The sequence below is a fragment of the Ixodes scapularis genome, unplaced genomic scaffold, assembly GCF_016920785.2.
Source record: "Ixodes scapularis isolate PalLabHiFi unplaced genomic scaffold, ASM1692078v2 PGA_scaffold5__190_contigs__length_132052651, whole genome shotgun sequence".
Classification (NCBI taxonomy): Eukaryota; Metazoa; Arthropoda; class Arachnida; order Ixodida; family Ixodidae; genus Ixodes; species Ixodes scapularis.
In genome coordinates this window covers 74,075,415-74,089,081 of record NW_024609880.1, presented here as the reverse complement: position 1 = coordinate 74,089,081, position 13,667 = coordinate 74,075,415, and the positions used below count along the sequence as shown (strand labels likewise).

Below are 13,667 nucleotides of genomic sequence, written 5' to 3'. Positions count from 1 at the left end.
GAGCAAAACCAAGCATTATATTTACAGAACAAACCCACTGCATCTTAGTATGAAGCATAGCCTAACATACCCCTGTAGAACACGCAAGACTTAGCAAATTCTGCGTGCAAGCTTCCTCCCATGGTTGTAATTCCACCCTGCATCATGGCTCGAACAATCATCCGACGTTTCTAAGGAAAAGGTCAGACTCCATTGCTCATCCAAAAATCTTGTGCACAAATATCACTTGCTTCTCTAAAGCGCGAATGTCAGTTCCAGACCCAAACTGCCCCTCCATTACAGTATTCTCCCATGCTATGTCTGATCTAATTTACCTGATCTACATAAAGCTACATAGACCCAAAGTGGATCACACAAAAAAGCAAAAAAACATACATGAGTTGTTACTAATTTTCTACTTCCCAAATCTTTTTCAGTCTACCATTTTTAGAAATCGCTGACTCAGGAATTTCTATGTCAAAACAAGCGAGGCCATGCTCAAGCGAACACGAGCACCCCATCGAGCGAAGGAAGCAAGATTCTGTTGGCTTCACTGAGTTAGTGACTTAGATTGAGCCCCCCCAATGTTCCTTTTAAGCCCACTGTGACTTATTTTTTGCCCTCAAATTCGTTTCTCTCCTCTTTGGGCCAACGCACTCAGTCTCATTCATAGAATCCTCAAACCCAGTTTCTCTGACAGGCGGCACCAGTTGTTTCGAAAATGGTGGACTGTAGAAATGAAGCTAATTGCTAAAGACAGGAGTAGCAAAAAAGAAGGCATGAAAAACGAAAATGTGATTATGATTTCTGAACTCTTCAAATAAACCTTAAAACAACCCTGTCAAATGAGTGAAAGCAATACCAAGCAATGAAAGTCAAAAACATAACTGCAATAGACCTTCCAGAAAAAGCTGCTTCCAGGCCTTCACCAAACATCAAAGCACTTGGACCATAGTTGGAAGGGAAGAGCTTTGATCGAGATGCTGACTTTCCATGTCAGTGCTACAGAGTCATGGCATGTCGGAAAGCAGTGCCTCGAGTCGCAAAAATGTCTTTGTCTCAAGTCCAATAAGAAATTAGTCTGTTATTGCCATATTTTAATAATAAGCTGGGAGGGTATGATCGAAACTATTACTAGCATAGAGAAATCAGTCTCAGTCAGCAGCACTGGTGCCAAAGTTTCATACTTTGGCACCATACCACCCTATAGACCGACACACTGTTTACAAACAAGCCAGCCTTTGCCCACACCAGGTGTGGGCACTGCGCGTGCGCAGAAACCGAATTTGGGAGGAGTGAAGCGTCTGCGCATGCGCTGTGCTGCCAACAGCGCCACCGCAGCTGCATGACGTCGGGGCCGCGTGTTGGTCTATATATGAGTAAAATGAGAAAAAGCGGCAATGTTGTGGTCCCGTCAGCAGTGTCGCAGTGCACGGACATAACTGGCAGCAGAAAACTACAACCACCGACAGCAGCAATCACTTCGTCTTGGTCACCATTTTAACTGAAATTTCGAACACTGAATCACCTCGCTCAAGAACAATGTTTTGTGGTCCAAGTCAACAGCATCACACATATCCAGACATTTTTTCTCATATCATAACAAGCATATGGCCATTTGCTTAAAAAGAGGCATGCATATATATATATATATATATACATGTCATCAGGCTCGATCTAAAATGGACCATAAAAATCGGCGGCTGTACGAAGCAATCTAAGCTTTTCGTCGAAGGTGCACTTTACAAATCTGCTTTTCCTTGTAAAATTACAAAGCCCTTTCTGTAAAAAAAAATGGGGTTAAAAAACTTGCCAGGGCTAACGGCGGGCGGCGACGCAGACGAGCGAGTTGAGCGGCAGGGCACATTTGGTGCACGTGTTAATAGATGGCGCTACCTCCTTACGAGACTGCTCGTGACGTCCGTGATTTACTAAAATTAAGATAATCTTTTTGTAGTGTACCTTTGGTTTAAAAATAAATGTGGAAAAAAAGCGAAACTTGAAGTTAAAACAGGCTTGAGGTACACTTAAGCACTTCTTATGAGTTGTGAATGTGAAAGCATGCGTTCCATTCTTCCGCTCCAGTGTTTCGTCTGCGGCGTATTTGTGTCGGCCGTGCGAGTGCTTCGAGTTACAGGCACGCTCGCAGCGCGGACACGCAGCGGCATGGGGCAGCTGTTGTTGAAACTGATGCACGCAGCGGCCAATGGGAGCCTCGTCGACATGCTCCAGCCAATGAGATTGAAGGCGAAATCCATCAGCTTTACTCCGCTTTTTTGGGATCGGGGAAACTAGGTGCTGTTGTCTAGGCTTTTTGCGTGGTTTCATAGCTGGGAGCTGACTTCACATGCAGAAAAGATTTAAGGTGCCGTTTGGCACGCTTCACACTGATGACAAAGGCCCGCTCTATAAAACAATCAATGCTTTTGCACTAAAAAAAAGAAAAAAAGTGGTTGCATAACAAAGCTGTTTTTGATGCCGATAGATTTTGTCTGCGTGTCGTCTGCTTTCTTCGGCTACACCGTCCAACGCTGCTCCCGATGCCATCTATAAAAACGTGCACCAAACGCACCCCGCCACTCGACTCGGTCATCTGCGTCGCTGCTTGCCGTCGACCTTGGCAGATTTGTGGCCACTTTTTTACAGAAAGGGACCTACGCTTTGCAATTTTACAAGAAAAAACGGACCTCTGAAACACACCTTTGATGAAAAGCATTGATTGCTTCATGCACACATTGATTTGTACGGCCCCTTTTAGATCGAGCCTGGTGATTTCAGACACCCTATATATATATATATATATATATATATATATATATATATATATATATATATATATATATATATAGCGTGTTTCACATAAGAGTGCCGAAAATTCTTAAAATTAGTGTATTCGAGGTAAAATTTTTCTTGGGACCATATTACTTAATAATTAGTTTGCTAATTAACTTCAATGACTAATAACTTTTCAATTAGTGAAAATAGGCATATGGTTCCAATTAGAAACTTGCCGAGTGTCATCGAAAAACCCTAAACAGTCTTTTTCAGAAAGACTTTGAGCACGTGAGAAGCGTAGTAGTGCGCTAAAGTTATCACTCGTGGAGCAGGTACAAGGCTAGCGGTAGTGGTAAGGCGCCCGCACGATCTTAAGCGCCGTTCACACTCTTGCGACCGAGTGAGACTGAGATAGTCCAAACCGGTTTTTAAGCCTTTTGCGACTTCTTAGGACCGGATGCTCTGCAGCGGAGCTGGTCCTAAGAGGTCGCAAAAGGCTTAAAAACCGGTCTGGTCTTTCTCGGTCGTACTCGGTTGCAAGAGTGTGAATGGACCTTTACCGTCTCTTATGAGAGCCCTAGAGTCACTAAATGAGCTACGCTTTCAGTGTATCGCATTACTTTTCTTTGGCATTTTGCCGACAATACAGTCGCTCTATTCAACAATATTCTGGTTCGCTGCGACATCATTGAACAGCGGCAGTCACGTGAGTCGCTATCATCATCATTGCGTTTTTTCAACGCCACCATCTTGGGTCCAGCGATCCTCTGCCTGCTGCTGTTTGCTGTTTACTGTGCGCACACGCTGAAGTCTGTCGCTCAGCATGCGCGTTTTTCATGTTACGTCGAGATACGACCAACACGACTTTGATTCGCTGCCACATTTGCGAATGCGGCAGCTGTAGCAGCCGACGGCTACAGCTCGGCTTGGCTCAGCTAGTCACTCCTCCATCTGCGCGCCGACCCAAGATGGCAGCCCCCGACGTGCTTCAGACGCGTAGTTTGGGAGTTTCGGTACTCTGAAAGCGTAGCTTTATTTAGTGACTCTAGAGAGCCCCAGCCTTGTACCTGCTCCACGAGTGGTAACTTTAGCGCACTACTACGCTTCTCATGCGATCAAAGTCATTCTGAAAATTACTGATTCAGTGGTTTTCGGTGATGCTCAGCAAGTTTTTAATTGAAACCATATGACTATTTTCACTAATTGAAAAGTTAATCATAGTCATTTTTAGTTAATTAGCAAACTAACTAATAAGTATAGCACAGTTTCTGACGTCCGCCACCATGAGTGATGCGGTCCCGAGAAAAGTATCTTTCTACACTGAATAAACTAATTATAGAAATTTTCGTCACTCTTGCGTAAAACAGCCTGTATATATGCTTCACTTAAATTTGACTTTGACACTGCTGACTTCCGATTTCGGGTAAGCAAGAATGGTAATATTCAGTATGCTTAGTTGTTTCATCAATTGTACGTGCTGCCAAGCATACCACAGAAAAGACTTTCACAGCCTATGTCTGCGATGCTGGTAGTTTCACATAAAATTGTGCATGAATCTCACTTCAGATTTCAAACCTCCGACAACGATGAAACATGGTTCAAGACAAAACCTGAGCAGACAAACACCGCTCATTTAGTTGCCTTTTGCCTAGCCTGCACAAACAAAACACACAGCCGACATTTCAAGTTTTCCCGTAACCCAAAGCAGCACATCTCTGTGCGCTAGCAAATTTCGTGGCACCACCCAGAGAAGTTAGACGACGAAAGACAGAACCTGGGCATAATGCCGAAGTAAATTCCAGTGCCGATCCCCTCACCCGTCCACAACTTTACTGCAAATAGAACCCGATCAGACAGCTCTATACTTTGATACTAAAGACATTACTTGACACAGATCGCTACTGAAACGCAAAAAAAAAAAAAAAAGTGACTAAAAGGATGCTTTTGAAGCTACAATCATTAGAGCCATCTATGCCAAATTAAAAAATCATGAGGAAAGACAATAGTGGTTGCAGTGAAGAGATACATGCTCCGCAGTCACCATCACTCAACAAGTCCCACCAACTGCTGCCCGAACCGAGTTCATTAGAGGACAGTTTTGCAAGCACGTCAACTACATTCGTCTAAGAAATGCCGCCCATCTCAAATTAATTAGCAACTAAATATATCTAGAACACAAGCTCCCGACCGTACAGCAGTTATATGTATCCGAATATTCACGACCATCCAGCTTGACCTCGAGTACCCATAGGACATGCACACAATTGTAATCGAAGTCACCAGTAAGTCGTTCAAGCTAACATGTTCATGATCGTACTGAAGTTAGGCCCATCAAAAGAACACTTCTCGTCCTTACTTAATCTCAGACTGCTGGTCAGACTATACTGCAGTTGTTTCAAAAACAAAATATGTTTCTCTTACCTCTTCAAAGAATCATACCCGTCTTCACTGAATCTCAGTCCATTCATTCGACAGTGCCATGTTTGTATCGAAAGCCTAGCCCGTCCAAGGAATACCCATTTCTAGTGCATGTGCAACACAAGTTAGCAACCAATCATACTAGTGGCCACAATCATCCAAAGGCCTGTTCCCATCGAAGATCACATTTTGGCTGTGCTCTGGCAACCACACCAAAGCCAAACATCCCTAAAAAAATAACCACCCGCACCAGAGCACAGCAAGGTGACTAAATGCATTAATGACTGCAGCAAGACTACCAGCACATAGTGCCCCTGCATCTGAAACTATGGCAAACACAGACGTGACCATCCCAAAGAAGCCAAGTGACCCTCCCAAAGGAGCCAAGTGACCCTCCAATGTGCAGTCACACAAAGTGAAGCATAGTTTGCCAAGCCAATGCACAGACATTGCACTAGTGGCCATAGAGAGCTTAGTGGTACCCCTGAAAAATTTGCACTCGTCATAATCTAAACCCAGAGACGAGAAGGATTAAAGTAACTGACAACATGATATAGAATCGCCTGTGTCGCATAGTCCATTATTTTATTCCTGCTAGCCTCCGGTTTTAGATTATGTTTCCTAACCAGCTCGCCTGTGTACTTTGCTTCTTGCAACTGTACTTGTTTTTGACGACGCTACAACTAAGCGAAAGCTCTTCTCGTCGCTGAACAAAAGCCAGATTTCTCGAGAGAATAACTCACACAGAGCTAGTCATCCTCATAGCTGCAGCAGGCTCAAAGGCCCCCTCCATGGATCACGCCTGTCCCTACCAAAGCTTCGACCATGTCAAAGACACACTGAAAACCATGCCACGGCGAACCTGTCTTCCAAGCAACGACTATGCACATCAAAGCACAGCCCAAGGACCAGACCGGAGACCACGGCACATTCAGTAGGGCCCCTGATGCTGGTAACCCCCGTGGGGCTGCTGCTGCTGCTGGGGCTGCGACGGTGGCACCTGGCCGCTCCCCGACAGTTGCCGCTGAAGCTGGGCAACCAGCGCCGCCGTCTGCTGCTGCTGTTGCTGCTGCTGTTGCTGCTGCTTCTGCATCGCCATGAACTGCTGTTGATGTCTCAGATGCTGCTGCTGCTGTTGTTGCTGCTGCTGCTGCTGTTGCTGTTGCTGCTGTTGTTGTTGTTGCTGCTGCTGCTGTTGCATGCTGTGCGAAGCCATCATGTTCGGCGCCCCCGCGGGCGCTGGGCCCGGCCCGTACCCTCCCCCCTGCGGCGGCCCCGGCCCGCCCCCCTGGGCCTGTGCGATTTGGGGGGGGCCGGCGTTGCCGGGAGCAACGCCCAGGTGGCCTCCTCCTGCGCCCACCATGCCTGATACGGGAGGTCCAGACTGGTTGGCACCGAGGGGGCCACCACTTCCTCCGGGAGCCATGCCATACTGAGCTCTGTGGGAACATGGACAGGGTGCATCAGGCCTATAAACACTCGCTCACAACACAAAGTTTCGGCTTCTCCTTTCGTGTCTGAGAAAACATAAGGTTCTCTGTTCTGCTATGGTGCCTGCAACGTACCTTCGACTGGCGTGTTCGGCGTCCCGTACCGCATACACGTCGAAAGTGGTCCGAAAGCATTTTACAAATCCCGTCGCAAGAGCTAAAGCGTCCGTCCGTCAAATGCTGCAGTCCCCGCAGTTGGTCGCGGAGGTTTGGGCAATAAAGACCAGCGAATACGAGCGTCGTGGTCGTTGCAGCCTCCCAACTCCTGGTTACTAAAGCTTCCGTTGACTGCAAAGCTGCAGGGCAACCCACAGTAGAACGGATATCTTCCACGTCCACCTCTGCTGCTGTATCGCCACCAGGATCGTGGCAGGCAACAGCAAAACGCGGTGCGTGGAGGCACGAAGCCTCTGGAGGCAACACGACGCCACTAGAGGTGGGGCCAGGAGGATGGGGGGACACGCCCTCCACGATGACCAAAACCAAGAGACACTATTGGACGAAAAGGAGAGCTGTTGAATCAACTCTCTTTTTCGTCCAATGGCGTCTCTTGGTTTTGGCCATCGTGGGGGACGTGTGCCTTTACACTTCTCTGGCTTCACCTATGGTGGCGTCGTGTCGCCTCCAGAAGCTTCCTACCTCCACGCACGGGTGCGACGTCATCGGGCGGAAGTCGAGGAACCACGAACGAGGATGGGGTAAACGCACCGGTCGCTGACACGTTCCAGGCACCACAGTTCTGCCCACCCATTTCTGCGAGTGCCACAAACGAGTTCAACCTATACTGGGGGTACACTCTTGGACGATGCAAGGGCAAACGGACAACCTGGCTATGGGCTGTGATGGCATGGCACCAATTTGTCATGCCTATTAAGATTAAAAGTTCAAACTCTCCCCTTAAGCACATTCTGCGTGACAATTGCTTCGCAGCTTGGCTGGTATGGCACAGAGCCTTGGTAGGTTGCTCCCACTCGTGCTGCCCGTGGGCGCACCTTCTGCTCGCACGTCTCCTGAAGTTGCGATTACGAGGTCGTGCCTTCACGAGGGCTTCCGCAGCGAGAAAATGCACAAAACAAAACATCTTTCCTAAGCAATGAATTAGAGGAAAAAAAGTAACTTTAGGCAGAAAGTCATAAGCCAAGGCAGCACTAGCATCATAAATCCTTCGATGCAATGAGCACTATGACCTTCTTATAAATACTAGTGACCAATCCCACGCCACCAGCGTGTCCTGCCAAGTTTTAGACAAGACCATCTTTCACAAAATATGACAACTATAGAAGGCAGTCTGAGCATTATGTCAAATGGCCTTACTGTGTACAATGCATATCACACTGATAATGTGCAGAATGTAAAATTGTTAATAAAAGTTAAAATATATGGTTACTGTCTGTCGTAGTGAGACACCTACCGTAAAATACCGAGCATCCGCCCATTCCATACCCACCCCCAAATATTGCGACATTTGAAAAAAAAAATATGCACAGTACATATATAGGTAAAACTAATGACCTAACAAGCACCCATTCCTCAATTTTCGTGATTATCTCCATATTTTGAGTGGACGCTTGCTCAATATTTTATGGTACTTTAAATTTCAAAAATAGAAAACAAAAGACAACATCTGTACGGCCCCACACAGTATGTCTAGCAAAAACATCATTGCAAGGAAAGCAATAGCATAAATGTTCCAGCAGTTTCTTACAAAAGCAGGCAGCAAATCAAAGCAGAAAGCACAGCTAGAAAGTACCTTCTGTGTCAATACAGTGCAAGCAGCAAAAAAGGCCGGGATTTGTGAACGGTCGCCTCAATTATTTGTGTGGGTAAACCAGAGACGAGCGCATGTTGCGAAGTTTCAAGCAGCTATTCCACCGTACCAGAAAAGGAGTAACAAAGTCTTGGTAATGCCAACTGCGAGAGCTTTGGTAAACTGGATCGAAATGCTTTGTTAGAATAGGACAAGAAGCCAAAAGCCAAGGTTAGGCCGTCCACACTAGCCACCTGGTTAAGCCCTTCAGCCTCCAAAGAGAAATCGAGCGGAGGAGAAACATTGGAAATTTGAAAGTCCAAAAACTGAAGTGCACCATGCGGGTCTCTTCAGCCTACAAGCAGCGAAAGCAGCACGACCACAGAGTCTTTCTCCCCAAAAGGAAAAAAGAACAGCCAATTAGAGAAACAAGCCTGGAGCATGCAGAGTAGCACCGCAAAAGCATAGCAAAAGCTGAATCCACCCATCAATCTCCATCTGTACCATGTTTCAGACACCTACATAATAAGCTATACCGTAGAAAGCTGCAACTTTGCTTGGAGACGATACCAACGTGGTATAGTTATGCGATCTTCTAAAAAAAAAGAGGTTACCCAGATCAAAACATGCAAACGACTTTCACACTTCTCAAACGAGCAAGAGGCATCACGGCCATTTGAGCTAGGCTCGTTTTTTACACTGGCGTCCTATCACCACGGCTAGGGGTACCCATCTCTGAAGTTCCAGCTTTCGTGATGCAGTTTATTTAAGCAGTACAAAAAACGGTCCAAGTTTCTTTTCTCGAACCCGGTAGGAGAAGCGACACTAGCTAGCTCCGGGAGGACGACGTGGCAGAGACGTTGTCGCAAACACGAAGGGGGTGGGGAAGGGTGGATCCCGCGTTCACCTGTTGGGACCCATGTACTGGGGGCCGGGGTTCTGCATGCCCGCACCGGGGCCCATCATGCCCATGTTGCCTGCCTGCTGGGGCCCCATGCCCGCACCTGCCCCCGGGTTGTAACCCTGGGGTGCAAACCCCTGGCCGGGCCCCATCATGCCGCCGGGGCCGCCCGTGCGCCTCTCCATCAGGGCCTGGGGGGGAGGGGGGGGCCCGCCAGACCCCTGCATCGAGGGGGGACCCCCACCGTAGCCCCCGCCGTAGCCCTGGCCCATGCCCCCTGGGGGGACAAACATTGGGGAGGGGGGAGAAAGAAGGGGGAGGGGGAGAGCGAGAGAGAGAGAGAGAGTCCAGTCATGCACCAACAGGTACTACACAAACACGCACACACTGAAACTTTGCAAGCAAACGCACGTGGACAAGGAGACGAGCACATGGGGCACCGAGAGACCCACAGTTACCAGGTTTCTTTTCCCACATGGGTGAACATAGAGTCACTGAATATTCACCGAGCACTTAAGTTTTCGAGCTTCTTGTCACCCTTGACCGAGACGGTGCTCTAGCATCAAACCCCTCGTCAGAAGTAATTCATTGTATCACAACTCCTAGCACGGTGCACTACCAACTAGTGCACCTAAAAGTGCCTGGGCACATATTATTCTAAATGGAAGAAAGGTGTCAATAAAATTAATGAAGACAGTGAAAACAAACTGCTAGCTTCAGAGAAGAGGTGATGCTTCAGAGTAATGAAGAATGAATAGGGTCACTCCTCTTATATACGGAATATAATTTTATGGCTTGGCCCTTCCCGTCCAGTGATATCACGGTGAAATTTTTTCTTCCCAAACAGATGAAGCAAACTTGAGGGTTTTATATACCAAACCAACAAAGGGCACCTGGCACACCAAAACCCCCTAGCGTTTGAATTTTTAACATCCGACCAAAACCTTTTAACATTCAACGGAAACCTTTTATGTCCCACCAGAAATCTCAGTTATGCACCGCCTCCTCCACAATAGGTCTTTGTCAGATTGCAGGCGCCTCGGCCAGGACTCGAAACTGCCAACTGGGGATCTGTAGGCCCACGCTTTGCCTTAGAGCCTCCCCAGTAGACATTATAGGATATGACAGTCTAGGAACACAGAGCGACTCTAGGCAGGCCCTTACACAAAACATGTGCCACAGTTACATGCTTGACACAAAATTGGGGAGGAGATTGAGCAGCCGCAAGACTAGCAGTCGGCTAGAACAGAAAACAGCACAAACCTCAAGTGCATGTTCGGTTTTCGTCGCAGAAATAAAAGAAAATATGGTATAACACGATTAAAAAACTGTTTAGGAACAAGAGCTTGTACAACCAAGGCACTGCTCAAAGCTATGCTTTCACGAGCACAGCATCTACAGCGAGCCTCTAGTTTGTGAATCGGATTGTGGTTAATGTTGCCGCACATCGACATAAAATAAGCATGGAGAGGCGAAAGAAAAGCTTTTGTGTTTTTGCGTAGTACACATAGCTTGATCTCTTTACCGATGAGGAAAGCAAGTCGTCTACTTCTTGCGCAGCAGTTGCGGTGACAACGGAATGAAGCCGAGCTCTGATTGGCTTTGATTGAAAGGATGGTGGGTAGACCTCAATGCTCGATGCCTCGAGGTCTACCCACTACAGTAAACTTTCGTTAATTCGACCTCAACGGGACCTTGAAATTCAGTCGAATTATCCCAATGATTGAATTAAAAAAAAGGACAAAAAAAACGGTTAAATTGAACTTTCTTTTATTGTTCGAAGTACTCACGGATGGTCTGCTGCCGTCTGCGCCTAAAACGCGTGTCCAAAAGCATGCTCTGGAGAGCAGCGTAACTAAACGTCACGTCCCCAAAAAATTGCATGCTAAAAAAAAAAAAAAAGGAATGTTTTACGAGCCGACTTTGGCGCAGGGCAGGCAGACCATCGGTGACAGAGAAAAATAACAAAAAAAAAAGGAAAAGAGAACCCGCTCTTTCCGGAGCGCAAGATGCTACAGAAAAGCTCTTTGAGAGCGTGCGCTGAGTAAGCTTTACACCTGGACTTTGGCGCCAAGTGGCCAGACCGTCAACAAAAAAAAAAAATAAATAAATAATAATAATAAAAGAAAAAAAAGAAAATAGAATTTGCGTTTTTTGGTGCGCAAGATGGACTGCACACGATGCTACAGAAAAGCTTTGAGAGGTTCGCTCGCTGTCCGCGCCCGACCATGTGCCATGTTTTTTGCGCTAGTCCACACCAGATTGGTTGCGCTGGCTCGTGTCATTCGTTACGGTCCATCTCAACGGCGTAGAGGAGCAGGCGCATATTTGCCCACGTTCGGCTTTGCAGCAAGGGGCCCGTGTTTTGCCGTACGTTGGTGGTTTTTCTGCCATGGTGCCGTGCAATGAGAGCCTGCGCACATTCTCTCGGGACGAATTATCTGATACGGAGCCTTTCCGAGTTCGAACTATCGAACTTTTCCTCCCATAGAAATGTATGGGCGCTTGCCGGGACTTTTGAACACAATCGAATTAAACGAAAAGTCGAATTAACCGAGGCCGAACTAACGAAAGTTTAGTGTATTTCTTTAAATCAGCCAATAAGAGCTCGGCATTCTGACATCATCGCAACCCCTGTGAAAGAAGCCGACAAACTTGCGCTCCGCATGAAAGGCAAAAGATAAGGAAGGATGGACTTCATGTGTGCATCTTCATTGTGTAACCTCCAGTGCAAGCATACAGCTTTAGCCCTGGAAAACAGTGTGTAAACAAGGGTCGCAGAAACTCGGCTCACACATAGTTGAAGCACTGTCGGAGGTAACGAAAGAATACATCTTGGTACTTCAATTCTGCGAGTGACAATGGTCTTTGGATTGATGCAATTTACTACCAAGTTCAACAGATATGAGATCCACTAGAACAGACTTGGACCCTTTTGGAATCGCGCAAGATCAGGTAGCACTGACAAGAAAGCTATTTTGAGTTCAGAAAGTTCACCGTAGCTTCAGTGGTTCAAACTGTCGAGAGAAGAACAGTAGCTAACACATCAAGTGCCTAAACTGTTTATTAATAGCAACAGAAAAGAATCCAGGAGGAACCAGAAGAACATAGCAATATAACTGCTTTACTAACAACTTAGCTGAAGTTCTGGCCTCTCACCAATTCAAACGGTATCAGGATCGAAACAGTTACTGATGCATTACCTAGCAAAACAATTTATCCAGGAAAAATCAATCCGAAAAAAAGCCCACAAACCGCTGCATGTACAGTAGGCCCTCAAACATCACCAAACACCTTGAAACAGGCTCATGTATATGATCCTGTAAATTCTGCAATAAATTCAAAAGTAAAAAGCGTAACGTGTTCGCACCAGATAAAAAAAGAGCTCTGTACGATGTGCGACAAGACAGGTCATACCTGGTGGAGGGAGGTGATGCATGGTTGGTCCCTGAGATTGAGTGGCTTGCTGCATGCCAGGGTGAAACATCCCTTGCTGACTCACTTGCTGCTGCGTTCACATGAGCACAAAGGAGACACTGTGATCGTTTCCGAGCAAACTCAGCACACCTATACTCCTAGCATCAAGAATTATTCATGCACTTCACAAGGTAGTTCTTACAAGATTAGGTTGTCGGAGGGAGGAACGGTGCATTTGCGGATTGGAACAAGTATATCTCGATAAAATAGCAAGAGGCTAATCGAAGATGCACATACACATATCTTACTTAAACACATTGAGGGGGAGGTTCTATGAGGAGCCAGACATTTTTTACAGCAGTTCTCAAGGTGAACACTAGTTGGGGCAACATTGCCAACTTCTCACGCATGGAGCCTTACTATACCCAGCAATTCTCAGAAGAGTGCCATGTCAAACAGCTTCTTTCAGCTCTTCAACATAAGTTTTTGACAACTGTCCAGCTTAAAATTGATGCTCGGTAATTTACAAGGAGAGTAAATTTCAAAACTCTAAACAAGGTTGTTTTTCTTTTTTAGCCATATATATTTAGGTAAGTCACTGAGAAACACAGCACATTTCCTTGTATCTTCCCAACCTTGTCCATGCTTCAAACCAATCCCTCAACCATACTGAACTCTCTCAAAGCACTTCAAAATTCCCTAATAATTACATCTCCTTTCCTGTCCCCGATATTGCCCAACATCCTCGAACAAGGATTTCTAAATAAGCACCCAGGAGAACATGGGTTTGCGTCCAGCGCCAAAACTGCATTGATTCTATCGTCGCAAAGTAAAGCACTTCACCAGCCTGGGTGCAGTTTCAAGTTTAACCAACCCAGACGCCGATACGTTGTCTCAAGCCACGCAGTTCTACTTCCTCGTTAACACACATGGCACAGTA

At 46.5% G+C, this 13,667-nt stretch overlaps 1 protein-coding gene across 2 annotated transcripts in view; it reads right to left on the bottom strand.

Moving 5' to 3' along the window:
• Positions 1 to 3,942: 3,942 nt before the first annotated feature.
• The window catches only part of LOC8052741 (mediator of RNA polymerase II transcription subunit 12-like protein), a 107,386-nt gene continuing 97,661 nt past the window's right edge, over positions 3,943 to 13,667 (bottom strand). Inside the window, exons 39-41 of one of the 2 annotated variants that reach the window (XM_040222507.3) lie at positions 12,728 to 12,818; positions 9,317 to 9,587; positions 3,943 to 6,611 (exon numbers count right to left, since the gene is read on the bottom strand). In XM_040222507.3, the coding sequence (XP_040078441.2) occupies positions 6,104 to 6,611; positions 9,317 to 9,587; positions 12,728 to 12,818 (870 nt within the window). In that variant the 3' untranslated portion in view covers positions 3,943 to 6,103. The remainder of the gene's footprint in view (positions 6,612 to 9,316; positions 9,588 to 12,727; positions 12,819 to 13,667) is intronic. The other variant, XM_040222506.3, reaches the window with a different exon arrangement.